Source organism: Chenopodium quinoa, unplaced genomic scaffold (genome assembly GCF_001683475.1).
Source record: "Chenopodium quinoa cultivar QQ74 unplaced genomic scaffold, ASM168347v1, whole genome shotgun sequence".
NCBI classification, from domain to species: domain Eukaryota; kingdom Viridiplantae; phylum Streptophyta; class Magnoliopsida; order Caryophyllales; family Amaranthaceae; genus Chenopodium; species Chenopodium quinoa.
In genome coordinates, this window is record NW_018743357.1 from 3,390 (window position 1) to 20,029 (window position 16,640).

General features: G+C 43.7%; 1 protein-coding gene across 1 annotated transcript; it reads right to left on the minus strand.

Moving 5' to 3' along the window:
* Nucleotides 1–13,689: 13,689 nt before the first annotated feature.
* LOC110738008 lies at nucleotides 13,690–14,864 on the minus strand. Its single transcript, XM_021918368.1, has 2 exons — nucleotides 13,898–14,864; nucleotides 13,690–13,727 (listed from the first exon to the last, which is right to left on the minus strand). Exons 1-2 carry the CDS (start codon nucleotides 14,862–14,864, stop codon nucleotides 13,690–13,692), a joined length of 1,005 nt encoding a protein of 334 aa, XP_021774060.1.
* Between the last annotated feature and the right edge of the window lie 1,776 nt (nucleotides 14,865–16,640).

Below are 16,640 nucleotides of genomic sequence, written 5' to 3' on the forward strand. Positions count from 1 at the left end.
AAATTACTTGATGCATGGTTCATTCGGCAATGTTACTTCCCAGACTGGGATGCAAATGTGGTGCTTGTTAAAAAGCCGAATGGCACCTGGCGAATGTGTGTACACTACACAGACTTAAACTAGGCGTGCCCCAAAGACAGTTACCCTCTGCCTAAAATTGATAACCTGGTTGACTCAACAGCCGGCCATGCTTTGATGAGCTTTATGGACGCCTATTCTGGTTTCCATCAAATTCCTTTATGGAAGAAAGATCAGGAGAAGACGGCCTTCGTCACTGATCAGGGGTTATACTGTTACACGGTCATGCCGTTTGGTCTTAAGAATGCCCTGGCTACCTTCCAGCGAATGATAAACACTGTGTTCTTTGATCAGATTGGGAGAAACGTTGAGGCATACATTGATGATATGATTGTCAAGACTAAACTTCAGAAAGATCATCTGTCGGACCTCCGAGAAACTTTCGCCACACTCAGGCGGCACCATGTCATGCTCAATCCCAAGAAATGTGTATTTGGAGTTGAGTCTGGGAAATTTCTCGGATTCCTTATCAATCAGAGAGGAATAGAGGCGAACCCTGAGAAGGTGCAGGCGGTCATTGACATGCAGTCGCCTCGTACCATCCGAGAGGTTCAAAAGTTAACAGGTTGTCTGGCGGCCTTGGGAAGATTTCTAAGCCGATCAGGCGACAAATGCCTATACTTTTTCCAGGCAATTAAGAAAAAGGCAAGGTTTGAATGGGGGCCGGATGCTGAGGCTGCCTTCCAGAAATTAAAAGTTCACTTGCATTCCTTGCCGAGGCTGGTCAGCCCTTTGCCCAAAGAAGTACTCTACATGTACCTGGTCGTCTCTGATCATGCGTTAAGCGCTGTTCTCCTTGCTGAAAGAGACGGCTGTCAGCTCCCGGTCTACTTTGTCAGTCACGTACTGAAAAATGCCGAGTTGAGGTATCCCCTAGTGGAGAAATTTGGTCTTTCACTCTTCATGGCTGTTAAAAAATTGAAGCCCTACTTTTTGGCACATGCAGTTGTCGTGTATACAGACCAACCTATCAAGCGGCCACTTACCATCATGGAGTCGTCAGGCCGAATGATCAAATGGGCCATAGAAATACAGAGCCTCGAAGTTACTTTCGAGCCTAGAAAAGCAGTGAAGGGGCAAGCCTTTGCTGACTTTATTGTAGAGATGACTCGTCCTCCTGACTCTCAAGTTCCAGACCAAGTATGGAAGGTATATGTGGACGGAAGCTCTACTTCAAATGGTTGTGGAGCAGGCGTCATATGTCAGTCGCCAGAGGGCGACAGGTACGAGTATGCTCTACGCTTCAGTTTTCAGGCTTCAAACAATGAGGCAGAATATGAAGCTTTACTAGCCGGGATCCGCATGTGCAAGGCGGCTGGGGCAAGAAAAATAGACGCCTGTTCCGATTCACAATTGATAGTGAGTCAGTACAATGGCGAATACGAAGCAACCCATCCGGCCATGATCAAGTATTTACAAGCGGTCCGACAAGCAGTCGGCTCCCTTGAGGATTTCCATCTGATCCAAGTGCCGAGATCAGAAAACAACCAGGCGGATGCACTGTCAAAAATTAGCATCATCCGCCTCCTCTGATACTCCTCGAACTGTTTTTTGGGAAGTAATGGAGAAGAGAAGCATCGAGGAAAACCCTATTGGAATCCTAGACAGAAGCTCAACCTGGATGGATTCAATCAGGGCATATCTGACAAACGGTGCACTGCCGGATGATCCTCAACAGGCGGCAGCACTGAAAAAACGAGCCACCTGTTTTGAAATGATAAAGGGAGAACTTCACAAAAGGTGGTACCTTCAACCCTTCTTAAAGTGTGTTACTCCAGAAAAAAGGGACGAGAGATACTAGACGATCTTCACTCTGGTTACTGTGCTTCTCATATAGGCGGTAGGACGCTTGCTCAAAGGGCAAGCCGGCAGGGCTACTTTTGGCCTACTTTGGAAGCAGATGCAATGGAGATGGTGAAAAAATGTGACAAGTGCCAAAGGTTTGGCAAACTAATTCACCGTCCGGCTACTGACCTCACTACCATTCATAGCCCACTACCGTTTGCTAAGTGGGGCATGGACATTCTGGGTCCATATACGCCTGCTACAGGCGGAAGGAGGTACATACTTGTTGCCGTTGACTACTTCACTAAATGGGTAGAGGCGGAGGCTGTAGAGGGAATCAAGACGAGAGATGTAATTTCATTCATTTGGAAAAATGTCATCACTCGGTTCGGGGTTCCCATGTCTATGGTTTTTTGATAATGGTCCCCAATTTGAGACGCCTGTTCTCAAAAGCTGGTTAAGTGACCAAGGAATTGCAAACTACTTTGCATCTGTCGGCCGTCCACAAGAAAACGACTAGGTAGAAGCCTTTAACAAAATCATCTCGGACGGTCTCAAGAAAAAGATTGAACGAGCAGGCGGCCTATGGGCGGATGAACTACCACATGTTCTTTGGGCCATTAGGACGACTGAAAAAGGGGCAACTGGAGAAACTCCATTCCTCCTAACTTACGGTGCGGAAGCTGTTCTTCCAATAGAACACTACGAGCCGACTCTTCGAGTAATGCTATATGACGAAGAGGCAAACTGGGAAGCCATGCGCCTGGCATTAGACTCACTTCCTGAAAAAAGGGGCAATGCTGTCTTGCGCCATGAAATCTATCGCCTGAGAATGACTAGATCATACAACAAAAAAGTACACAGGCGTCCACTCAAAGTAGGGGACTTTGTACTTAGAAAAATGGAAGCAGTTGGTAGGGCTAATGAGTCTGGCAAACTAACTCCCAACTGGGAAGGACCCTACCGAATCTGTGAGGAAGTCAGGGACGGTACCTACCGTCTGGAAACACCAGACGGACAACCGTTGCCTCGAACTTGGAATGTAGATAATCTTAAGAAATATTTCTTTTGAATGATGTAAATAGTCAAGAGCTACTTAATAAAAGTTTGCACTTACTATTCAATTTTGTAGTAAGAGGGGCACGCCTACTAACAAATAGTCGGCTACTCTCCATGTTTAATTTTTATTCTTACTTAAGAGGGGCATGCCGTCTGTACCTTTACAGTCGACTACTCTCCATTGAGTATTTTACTCTATTTTCAGAGGGGCATGCCGTCTGTACCTTTACAGTCGGCTACTCTCCATTGAGTATTTTTACTCTCTTCAGAGGGGCATGCCGTCTGTACCTTTACAGTCGACTACTCTCCATTGAGTATTTTACTCCAAAGGCGCATGTCTTCTGGACATATAGTCGGCTACTCTCCATAAGAAGATGGCCGATTGGTTCCAAACACATAGCCACCCCCCTAATACTTAGCTAAAAAGATTAGGGCCTGGCCGACCCTGTGCCTAACAGGCGGCTACCCTCCTTTTACTTAGCACCTACGTTCACCAAGAACTTACCAAGGCCACAGGCCGAATGATCAGACCAGGCGCCAAGCCAACTGATCAAATCTACAAAACTAATACGACCTGTCCCAACATCATAGCAGGCGTCCGGCGGCATCCCTCCGGATGAAATTCGTCGCAGAGAGCAGCTCCCTTTTGGGTGGAACATTGCTCTATAAACTAATTACACAGCACCTATACGACTGTCCCCAAGGGCAACCACGTAGCCGTTTTTGAGACAAGGATAACTCTATCACTAACCAAACCAGTGGTAGCAGTTGACATCTGAGTCAGATGACCGCCTGTATTACTTGGGATAAATGCAGGGGGTACCTCTTGAGTTAATAGCCAACAAACATTGGCGAATCAAGGGGTCTAGCCGGCGACCGCCGCCTGTACCTCTACTTCTCAAGCAAGAGTGACGACGACTGAGTAACACCAACGTTAACTCATAGTCACTCCCTCAAACTTGGTATGGAACTCAAACCCCTATTCCTACTAGGTAACCTATTGAGTTAATAGCCAACATACATTGGCGAATCAAGGGGATCAGCCGGCCTCCGCCACCTAGTACCTCTACTACTAAATCTAGAGTGTGACGGAGACTAAGTAACTCCTATGTTAACTTATAGTCACTCCCTCAAACTTAGTATGGAGCCTAAAAGGTATGAGTCGTCCGCCTGTTTTAGCAAACAGGGGCTCTCAACCACTACTCCTGCTAGGTTAACAAATTATGAGTTAAAAGCCAACAAACATTGGCGAATAAAGGGAAACAACCGGTACCCGCCGCTTGTTATCTCTACTACTCAGTTCCTTGGCGACTAGGTAACACTCATGTTTACTTGGTCAGACCACTTTCCTACTTGGTTAAATTTACAAATGACAGGACCGCCTGCCCAAAAAGGATCCAGACCTTAAAATAGTTCGAATACCGATTGGATAAATGGCCAACTGATCGTCTATCTTGGAAACAGACAACCAGTCGTCCAGGGGCATAGGCGGCGTGACTAACTATCCGTACCTGTCTGCAACTATCGGCTATGTAAAACAGTCAGTCTAGTGAACAATTGGATATTAGAATATGGAATACTTAGACAAATTTGAGGCAAAACAAAAATTCATTAAAAAGAAGCCGGTCATTAAAGACCGGCAAAATATTCAAAGCCCCGCCCCCCTGGCCGGGTAAATACAAAACAAACGGCACGCAGGCCGTGGAAAGAATACATAAAGCTTAAGAAGGGGGCAGATCTTCAATATTAGCAGCTGCCGCCTGGTCAGCACTCTTCTTGCTGGACTCGGCTTCAGTTGCATCCTTTTTTGATGCATTACCCCCAAGCGGCACAAGCGCCACTACCGGCTCCTCCTCCTCCAACGCTTCCTCCAACGCCACTTCCTCAGCAGCCGCCAGGATCTCTTGATTATATTTATCCGAACACTGGCGGTACGTTTTTTCCCAAGAGGCAAAGTCGGCATTGGGGAAGAGGCGGCCCCAAGTCATGCGCTGGATTTGAGCGGAGTCTTCCATCATCTCCCGGACCAGCTCTTTCTTCTCTTGCTCGGCCTTTTCCGAGAGCTCCTGGGTAAGACTCTTCTCTTGGGTCACCAGGCTTTCCTTTACGCTGGCCAAGGATTTCTCCAAGGCTTCGTATGAGTACATCTTTAGGCGAAGAGGTTTCAGCTCGGCCTTGAGATTGGTGATGGTCGCCTCCAGCTCGCCATTCCTTTTCTGGGCCGCCTTTAACTAAGCTCAAACAGCGACGGTAGCCTGCGCCTAATAATAAAGAATATCAATGGTCAGAACTTCATTTTGGGCAATTTGAAACATTGCCTTATCACAATTGGAGGCGGCCATAGCTTTTGCTGCCTTTACCTCTTTGTTCTTCCGGTCAAGCGGCTTGCGAAGGCCGTTCACTCGGAGCAGGGCCTAAGTAAAAAGAAACAGGCGTCAGTTTCCAAACAAAAAAGAAAACAGGCGTCCAGAAATTCAAATACTCAAAAATATGCTAAGTATACCTCAGCAAGGACCCCTGCAATCCCGTCTAGGTCAAGGGTGCCGACACCCCTGACCGCCTCCCTTTCAGCTAGAGGAACTGCCCTGATCATAGACTTGGCCATCTCTACCAAGTCAGGCTCCTGAGGGCCGGCTGCATCAAGCATAAACAAGCGGATTAGACCTAGTAAAAAAGGGAGCGAGTCTAAAATTTACAAGGACAGCTTCATACTTCTAGGAGGCCCAGTTGGAGTTTTAGAAGAAGTGGCCGGCTGTTTCTCAGCCGCCACATGTTTCCTGGCAGAACCAGGAGAGCTCCCAACAGTCGTCCTCCGGGCCTTGGGGTCCGGCTGTTGGGAAGATGAAGCTCTTGGAGCACCCGTCTAAAAAAGAAGAAAAAAGTCAGTATATGCATAAACACAACTCCAAAAAGAGGGTGAAAGGTTCGAAGCTCACCAAGGGTGCCCCCTTCTTGGGGGAGTCGGTTGAAGCTTGTTGCATGATGGAGGCCGGCAACATGGCCGCCGCAGTCTTGGAGGCGGTGATTTTGCTCATGGCGTCAGCTGCAAAAACAAACAGCAAAGTTAATAAAAGTCATAACAAGAAATGTATGGAACAACAGAGTATTCGACAGGCCGACTACCTCTTGAGCACCGACTGCTGAGGCCACAGGCGGCCAAAAAGTACTCGTCGTAGAGCCATTTGAAGCTCGGGACGCAGTGCAGGAGTACTTGCTCTCGTACCCCTGAAGTAGAGTCGACCCTCAACTCTACTTTAAAGAGTCCTTTATCAAAGATCTCTTTCTTAGCCTTGGGGGGAACAGGCGGCATGCTACGGCCGCCTGCAAGAAGGGGCGGATTCCTGTTCCACCTATTGAAGCGCTTGTTCAGCTCAATGTCTGAACTCTCAATGATGAGGAAGGTGCTCCGCCAGTCCTTCCACTTGTTTGCTTTACCTCTCGTCATGAGGTAGCCCCTGTGGCTTGTCAATTGATACCAGCCGGTACCGCCTGTCTTAGGGGTCCGGTTGAGATAGTTCATATGGGCGAAAGCCTCGAAGATCGGCTCCACCCCGTGCAGTTCGCACCCGGCCACATAGCCGAGTACGTTGACCTAGGAGTTTGGGGCTAACTGCCATAACCCCAACTCATACCCATCCAAGATCCGCTGAACAACCGGATGTAATGGGAAGCGCAGCCCTGCCTTGATGGCCGCCTCGTAGCAGCCAAAGCAGGCGCTATCATAACTGGAACCAGCCGGCCAAACAACTGTGTCTTCTGGATCCGGCACAAACACTAGAAAGTCGGGGCCCATGGTGTGGTTTGCAATAAAGCTCTCCACTTTCTCTTGCATGGCTGTTATCCGGCCCCGAGGTACCGTGCAGTAGTAGGGGGTATTTTACTCTCGGTAAGAGGCGGATGGCTCCGCCCAAATGTCCCCCTTCTCAACTGCGTGAGAAAGTCTCGCCTCTTGCAGGCGGCTGTTTTTCTCTTCTGTGTCCAAAGAAGCATGGCCAGAAGAGCTTAACTCGGAATCGTCCTCTGACGAGTCCGAAGAGGAAGACTCCTCCCCTCTCCCGGAGGGGCCCGCCTCCTCTCTTTGGAAAGGAGCAGATTTGTTAACTGTTAAATGGGAAGGGGTCACTATGACTCCTCCCACAGAATTGCCGGCTTTCAGGCCGCCTTGTTTCACTTCCACATCTGGCGCCTGGTCAGATGTTTCACTAAGCGGCACCCTGTGGGAGGAGCCGTCAGAATTTGAGATCCTAGCAGTCTTTTTCGTTCTGGCCATCCTGCTCTGCATAGACACATATACAGTCGGACTTTGTATAAAGGGCAAAGATGGGTCCGGAAAAGGGCAGGCGGCACTCCTAGTCCTAGATTCAGCCGTCCCCGGTGACCGGCTGATCACTAAACTAGGTCGTGTCGTGTGCTTCCGTGGTGCCATTTCAAAAAATAAAAAGAAAATTAAGAGAAAGAGAACCGACAGTTACCTGAACGAGTGACGATTGATGAAGTGCTGAAAATCCTGTGCAGTCGGCTTGTCAGAACAGGCGGTAGGCAGAAAAGGTCCAAAATGTCAGAGCAAGTTCAAGGGTCCGAATGTTCTCTCTCAAAGTTCTCAAGTGTGAAAATGACTCAAGACAATCCTCCCTTATATAGGCGAAGTGAGAAGGCGAAGGGTCACTTTCAGAATTCAAAATTTGGGCGGGAAAATCTCTCGTCCTTTCGCCGACTGACACCTGTAGAAGGTCGCCGCCTGTTACAGTGCGACACCTGTCACAGGTAACACGTGACCAGTCACGTGCCACCTGTGAGGGGCAAATGATTAGGGGATTTTGCTCCCACCAGTCGGAATGCGCCACGTGGGCCAATCAGGTCCTGCCAAGTGTCCCCCAGTTGGAACTGTCAGGGCTTGCCACGTGGCACGCGCTTATTCGTCCACCTTGGACCTGTTATGTCACGACATGTGGCATACTCCATGCCTAATGGAGAAACCGGCCACCCAGACCCAACTTCCGAGGGAAGCCCAATCAGCCCTAGGTTAACCTAAACCTAGGATGGGCACGTTTCCCAAGGTTATAAATACCTCCCTTAATCCTCATTAAGGGGGATAACGAAAAAACACATTATTTACACACAGTAATAATCGGCTGATCTCGCTAACAAAGCAGATTACCTTCATTAAACACTCTCACCTAGAGAGCCAATCATTTTAATTTCCGCATTAATTACTCCTTAATCAAGTACTAACTTGACCGTTGGAGGCGGAGCTCCCAGGAGTCTCCGTTATTTTGCAGGTACAGGCGTCCGGTTCCAGTCTCGGAATTGTAACTCTCCCGCAGGACATCAGAAAACCCCGAAACAACTACCCTAAAACTGATTTACTATAGCAACTACTACCTTTTTTTACTAATCCGCCTACTTAACCTCATAATGATACCATTATTCATCTAAATTCTAATTAGTAGCTCTAAAACCTTAATTAATTAGATAAACCCTAGCACCACCTTCCCACGACCATTGTACCACCTCCGACGGCCCCTCTTCGGCCCCTTACCACCTCCGACAGCTCCTCCACCATGAAACTCACTCCCTGCGCTCAATCCCCCAGGCCACCACAAAACCCACCATCACGTTCCCCCACTACAAAATCCACCCTCTTCTTGTTTCCCCACCAGATTTCCATCTCTATATCGCTTTTCCGGCACATCATTCCCACCCCCTCACCTTCCATCACCACAAAACCCATCATCCCTACCATTCCCCACAACGAAACAAAGCCCTATCCCGTGGATGGGCTATTTCCGGGGGCTAGAAGAAGGGAAGAGGCGGTAATCAGGGTTGAGGAAAGGGGAAGGGTGGGTTTTAAGGTTTGGGGCAAAGGAAGGGGCGGTAATTGCGGTGGGTTTCGCAATGGAGGTGAGTTTTTTGGTGGATGACAAAGAGAGAGTGGATTTCGTAGAGGGGGAGCCGCCGGAGGTGGTAAAGGAGGGCTGCCAGAGGTGGTGCAAGGGTTTATCTGATTAATTAAGGTTTAAAAGCTATTAATTAAAATTTAGACAAATAATGATGTCATTAAGAGCTTAAGTAGGTTGATTAAGAAAAAAGGTAGTAGTTACTAGAATGAATTTGTTTTTTGGGTAGTAATTAACAACTTTTTTTTTTAGGGTAGTAATTCACAAAGGATCCCTTTTTGAGGTAGTAATTAACAAATTTTCTTAACTTTTAATAAAGAATGGTAGTTTTTTTATTTTAATTATTTATTGATGGTAGTTATTTTCAAAAAAAAAATGAAGGTAGGTTTTTTTTTATTTTTTTATTTATTTTTATTTAAAAAAAATAAAAGATGAGAGGGGTATTTTGGGAAAGAAAAATTTATCACCCAAAACCCCCCTTTAACTTTATATATTTTTATAGATAGATATAATTTTTTAATGAAAATTTATTAAATAATAACAATAATAATAATAATAATAATAATAGCAAAAAATTCTCTCCCGTTAGGTGATTCTGTTAGGGCTGAGGGGTGGATTTTCCGGCGTCGGTTACATTCTCCGGAGTATCAGGCGGGGATTTTCTCCAGTCTCTTAGGCGAGTGTATCATCAACGTTGTCGTCGTCTAGTTCTATCGTCATACGGGTGTAGCGTAAAGATCTCTTCGTAAAGGATTCTTATTTGGGTTGAGTGTGCGTGGCTTTAGGGCATTTCTTCCAGCATTCTGGTCAAGTTTTCCCGTTGATTTATTAGGTTTTCCTGGCGTTTGGTCTCAGACGGTTTAAGTTGCGGTTTAGGTGTATTTCATGGTGTTTTGCATCCAATTTTGGTGGATTTTCAAGCGAAGCTTTGCTCTGTTTTCAGGCGTCGTTCTGGCGTTTTTCAGGCGTCATTCTGCTCTATTTTCAGGTGTGGTTTGGGGCGAATTTCAGGCGTTATTCGTGTGTGTTTTGGGTATAATTGCTGGCTATTCAGGCAATATCCCTTTGGTTTTGGGGGCAGTTTTTGGTGCAATTTCCTTGGTTTTGGGTTATTTTCAGGCGTGTAAAAGGCAGTTTTCAAGGTGTTTCACGGGTAGTTTTCAGGCATTTTTTTGGATTGGCTTTAGACAGGTTACACTAATTTCGGGCGACTATTTTTTCTTATCAGTTTTCATGCTCGATTGTGACTATTTTTGTGCATTTTGGCTCTAGTTTTAGGTCTGTTTTTTGGCAGTTTCTGGTCAGTTTTGCTGCGCTTAGGGTGCTGGTAGTTTTTGGTGTAAGCTTCGTGCTATTTTCTGGTCAGTTTTGGAAGCTTTTTGCAGCATAATTTGATTTGTTGTACTTCGTTGTTTTATATCGTATCGGCTTTGTTGGTGTTAGCAGCTTGGGTAGTCTGGTGGTGACTGTGTGTAGCTATGTCGGCTGCCCGGTTAAGTTTCATTGTCCCTTTGTGGGTCTTATTAGTTCTTGTCAAGATGGAAGTGGCAATAACCTTACTTCTCAAGCATCTTAGTGATCGTCATTTTTATATTGGTGCACGTGATATCACACGTCATTTCTTACTTCTAATTTGGCTATTTATAATGACGCTGAAATTACTTTTTCACGTATGGATATTTGGTTATGTGGGGTTTGCTACAAAATGCATACGCATCGTACTAAGTGTCGTCATAGTCCGATTGAGTTTGTGTCACCTCCAGATGAAGGAGATGGTATAGTTCGTTTTGTGCTTTATGGTTTCTCCAAGCCGCAAGCTCCCTCCTTTTAGGCTCAGCTTGGACGCATGTAAGATCAACATTGTGGTTTTGATGTGGCTTTTCTTGATGGTTTGTTCTCCAAGGGATTTTGTATTGTGAAGTCTATACCTCCCAAGTGTCGTTTGGGGTTTTTCTCGGGTTTCCAAAGGTGCCCTTGATAAGGTGATCTCTAGGCCTGATGATATTTCTAGTTGGGTCTCAACCTTTCGCTCACGAATCAGCTTAGAGTCTAGGTCTTCGGTAAAACGTCGGCATCAAGAAGAGAGTATCTCCCGTGCTATTTTTTCATGGAGTGCACCAGGTGGTAATTTGCAGCTTGTGAGTAGGGATGACAATGGGTCCATGACCCGACCCAGACCCGGTTGGACCCGACCCATATTTTACGGTTTGGGTCCTTAATTTTTAGACCTGATGGGTCTGGGTCGGATATGGGTCTAAGCTTAATGGGTCGGGTCTGGGTCTGGGTTCGGGTCTAAAAATTGTAGACCCAGACCCGGCCCAGATTCGACCCATGCATGGACCCATTTTTATTTTATTTTATAAATAATTAATATATATTATATTAGTTATAATATTATTAAAAAATAACTTAATATACTATGTAATTAGAGGTTGAGAATATAGACTTTTATGAAAGTGAGCAAATAAAACAGCAAGTAACCAAGAAATTAAGTTTTAGCATAATATGATTTTTTTCTTCTTACATTGTCTTTACTTTTTAATGAACAAATTATTAGTGTGTCAAATATATGAACAATTTTTTTAATGCATCCTTTTATTATTTTGAAGTAGTAGTATAATTATATATTTATAATATATATACAAAATTATAAATATTAATAAAAATCATAGTTGTACCCGTTTTAGTCCCGAGACCCGCTAGACCCGAAGGATCTGGGTCTGATTTTTTTAGACCTAGTGGGTCTGAGTCAGATCTGGTTCCACCTTCAAAATTCCGAGTCTGGGTCTCAGTGGACCCGACCCATTGCCATCCCTACTTGTGAGGGATACATTGGCAGAGGATTCTCCTACTTTATCAAAGGTTGATGATGAGGACCTTGATTTAGAGGAGCGTAATATCAAGAAATGTCATAGGAAGATTTGTGATGGTCATTACACTGCAGCAGTTCAGGTTCTTTCTTCTTCAGGCGTTGCTCCTTATAATAACGCCACTCTTGCGGATTATGTGCTCAGCACCTTATGGATTGCTTGATTGGTGGTGTTGTGTCTGTATCAGATGAGTTAGTTGAATCCATTTTCGGGGTGCTTAATCTTTTTCTAGCTGGAAATTGTCCTATGGAACTAGGAGAGTATATTGCTAGTTCTCCTCTTACACCACTTATCAAGCATGGTGGTGGTATTCGTTCAATAGCTGTGGGTATTATTTGGCGGCGTCTGGTTTCGAAGGTGGGTGTTGTTATGGTTGGCTAATCTTTAGAAAGTTACTTTGATGGTCTTGAATTTGATGTTGGGGTTTCTTCAGGTGGTGAGGCAATTCTTCATGCTGTGAATCGTTGTTGGTGGATTTTCAAAATGCCTTTAATCTTTTGATCGAACGGTCATGTTACGTGAAGATTATCGTCGTTTTTCGGGCATTTTGCGGTGGGTTGAATTCTGCTATTCTAATCCAGCTATATTATATTATGGGGACCAATCCTTATGGTCGTGTCAAGGAGTGCAGCAAGTTGATCCCCTTGGCCCTCTACTTTTTGCTTTGGTTTTATAGCCTTTGGTTTGTAAAATCATAGATGCTTTTGACTTATGTCTTCAGGCGTGGTATTTGGATGACGACACTATTATTGGTGACATCTTGGTGGTGAGGAAGGTTCTGCATTTATGGAGGAAAGACCTCGACTTGGGTTATACCTCAATGTGTAAAAAACTGAAGTTTTTGGCTTTCAGTGGACCCTCGAAGCAGGCTTGTGGGTGTCTTTCCTCCTCATATTACTCGACCTTCACATGGTGTGAAACTGATTGGCGATCCCGCTAGTTCTGATCCCACTTTTGGAGGTGACCTTATGATGTAGAAGGTGACCAAGACCATTGCTCTAATGGATAGGGTTGCTAAGCTCGATGATCCCTAGTGTAGTTGGCGTTGCCTAGGGCATGTACCGGAGTTTCCAGACTACTTATCCTGGCGTAATTGTCCTCTTGGTACTTTTGTGGTGGCTCAACGCGCTTTTGATTAGGCTATTCGATCGTCCTTGGAGCGTATCGTTATGCGGTGAGTCTGTTTAATGGAACGGTAGGGTGTGACATTTTGAGTAATCGTAGTGAGGTCTCTGCCCCTAAACTTATGAAGAAATTGGCAGATATATATTTCACAAAGGTTATCGCATCTGCAGAATCCGCCTTCACTTTATCTCCTCGTCAATCAACGTTGTGGAAATCGCAGCAAGGATATCACACCTCTACTTGGCTTCGGGCAGTTCTTAATTCTGGGTCAGTCGATTAACGCAAAGACATACTGATGTGTGTTGTGCTACCGCTTGGGTGTTCCTTTATTCTTTGTCTCGATGCCGTGCTCTACTTGTTCAAGGGTTTTTACTGGAGATATTTTCAGCGACCACGTGGTGTCGTGTGTTGGCATTGTAGGCATTAAACATCGGCTTAACGTTGTTTGGGATACCTTTGTTGATATTTGCTATCTATCAGGGATTACAGCTAGAAAGGAGGTTGACATAGGATTGTCTGGAGGGAATGACGGGGCCCTCAGACCTGCCGATGTGTTACTTTATTCATGGGATCGTGGTCGTGATGTATGTGTCGACTTCACAGGGTCTTCTTCTTTCACGCATACAGGGCTATCTGACTTTATTCCTGGACGGGTTGTGGCAGATGCGGCTCATCGGAAGCGGGTTAAGTATGAAGCTCGTTGTCGGGCGATTGAATATGGTTTTATTCCCTTCTCCTTTTCTTCGCTTGCGGAATTAGAGAAGGAGACTGTTACGATGCTGAAGCGGATTCAGAGGTTCTCGACGACGCAAGACATTGGGGCTCGTGTTGCACGCTTGCAGCTCATATCTTCACTTTGGTAGGCTTTGCTATAACTAGAAAAGTGGAGCCCAAATTGTAACTCGGCTTCCCACTAATTTATTGTAAGTTGTATGACTTTTGTTTTTGATATATAATAATAATAATAATAATAATAATAATAATAATAATAATAATAATAATAATAATAATAATAATAATTATAATAATAATAGTAATAAATGAATAAATAAATAAAGTAAACAAGACAAAAATGAAACATACCTCCAAGAAAAACAGAACCATCAGAATTGAATCCAATAGAGCCAGGATAGCTCCCAGGAATCCTAGTCGTTACAAAACCCCCAACACTCAGTCCTATTGATATATTCACACCACCACCACCTCCTCCTCCTCTTCGGCAACCACCACCGATTTTCAACTCCTCTAACAAGTGAGACCCTCGGCTACTACTCACATGAAACAACCCTTCCTGCGTCTTACCAATCCCCGAACTTGCCGTAGAAGAAAAACTCCGCTGAAACAGCAGCTTCGTTTTTTCACCTTCACCAGTAAACTTAACATTATCTTCATTTGAGTTCAAAACATTTATCTCAAAATACGCTTCTTGCGGAAAGGATTGAACCATTGGTGGCCCTGGCAAAGGTAACGCCATCCTCCCCACCGATTTCGCCACCGAAGATAAACTTGCAGCCACGGCTCCACCACCATGGTTTAAGCCTTTTATTTTGAAGGACAACTTTTGCATAAAATCAACTGATCCTGAACCAATTTCCCAACTCTCTTCAACCTCATTAATACTAGTCGAGTTATTAATACTGCTACTGCTATTTTCTCTGCTGCTGTAAAAATCCCCTGTAAGTCGCAGACTCCCAAATAAAGATGATCTAACAGACGGAGAACTCGACACGTGACTATTAAAGGCAAATCGTGACCATCCATTCTCGACAGCGTCGGTGATCAAAGCTGGATGATCAGCCCAATTGAAGAAAGATTTTGTAGACGAACCACGGCGGAAGAAATGAGAACTTAGCCTTCTCTTGCTGTTTTCTTCTGTCTGTAACGGTGTCGTTTTAACCTCTGTTTCGACTCCTCTGACTTCTTGTTCATGGCGCTGTGTTGCAACACTCCTTAAATTAGACTTTCGACGAATCATCAGAATCAAGAAAATGATCACCATAAGTCCGGCGAAAATCGCAGTAATTAACGCTTCACGCCAACCAAACATCATCGGTTATCAGCCTTTAGGTGGTCGGGGGATAGAGTTTAAGGGAGAAAGTGGAATTTTCAAAACTTCAAGGAGTTCAAAGAAAACAATAATATATGCAAAGGAATATTTGTGAAGAAAATTGAGACAAAACGTGGACTAAAGAATTGTTCAAGAAAGGTAGGAAAGTTAAAGGAATCATCAAAGTCATGATTCTAGAAATATACATGCGGGTTTGACACAATAAGTATTTTTTTATTGGGACCAAAAATATTGTAAATTATTGATCAAGTCTTGTTATGGTGTATGTTATGATGTACAAAATTCATTAATTTAACGGTGCCGGCACCCTTTTGCACTTTTGAATTTGCGTGCTTCATGTTTGCTCTAATTTTATTTGGGTACATTAAAATTGCGTAATTGATGTATGAACCTACTAAATGACTTGAGAAATATTAAATGAGCTGAAAAATATCGTTTGGTACCCTTGCATCCGGATGTGGTGTGAATTCTTAGATGACTTCAGGCCTTGCTTCAATTTCATTTTTAATAACTAGTATTATATACTTTTGGAATAACATAGTAACGTAATAATGTATATTTAAAACAAAATAACGTAAATATTTTGTACTATTTAATAAAATAAATCCTCAAAAACTTTTAATTTCAAATTCATTTCTCTCTCCAGTGTTTCTCTTCACTTTTTCTCTACTTAATTCAAAACTTCCATTTTAACATCATTAGTTTCTGTGTCATTCAACGAAGCCTAATAATATTCATCTAAATTTTGCATTAACTATTACAAATAAGCACAAAAAATTTTCCATTAAGTGTAAATTTTCTAATATACGTACTTGAACATTTATCTTTCTATAAATGAATTGTTGCCCTTGATGTTTTGATTATACACAAGTCAATGGATTAATGCCTTGATAAGTTTTGTAGTTGCTTATGCTAAAGTGCAGGAGTAATTCGAGGCAAAAGAACAAGAGCTAAAGGATTAGAAACTTGTTGTAGTGTTCCTGTAAAGGAGCTGAAGCTTCGGAGCAAAAGCTTAAAAATGAAGACTCGGAGCAGAGACTTCTTAGAGAATTAAAGTCTAAAATATTTTATATTTCAGGTTTTATGTAATGAGAATAATTAGGAGTTGATAATAAGTGGAATGCGATTTTAATTTGGTTTAAAAAGATTGAATTTCTTTGGTTGCTAAAAATTAGGAAAGATGGTTTCAGAAAATATCTTTTCTAATCTTATCTCAATTTGATATCCTTTTATTTCAGAAAAAATATCTTCAAAAAGATTGAATAAACTAACCACCTAAACTTGTGCAACTAACTGTTGAATCAGTCTTCTCCACTAATGAAGAAATTGCTTCTAGAGTTTTAAAGTGTCCTAGTTTCTAGGACATAATTGAAGCTCTGGTAGTGGTGTAAAAAAGTGGCGTTGATGTGCAGCAGTGGTGGCGTAAGTGGTGGAAGTTGTGGCGTTTTAATCATGCTATGTTTTCCTATAAATATCGAAGTTGTTCTTTGGAAAACTTCACCTTTCTCAATAATATCTTTCTATCTTTCTTGTTTTCAAAAAGACTCAAGTGTCCCATTCTTCTTAAGTTGTTAATTTTTCTAATTACTTTCACTAGAGTACTATTTTTCAATGTTGTAATTGGGAATTGAAGGTTTGAGTGAACTCTAAGAGAAGTCAGTAGAGAAAGAGAGAGAAGAGCAGAGCAGCAAGTAGAGGGACTTGCTGTTAGGGAACTCCAAGCTCGTAGAGGAACTTGAAGCTAGATCCTTTAGCTTG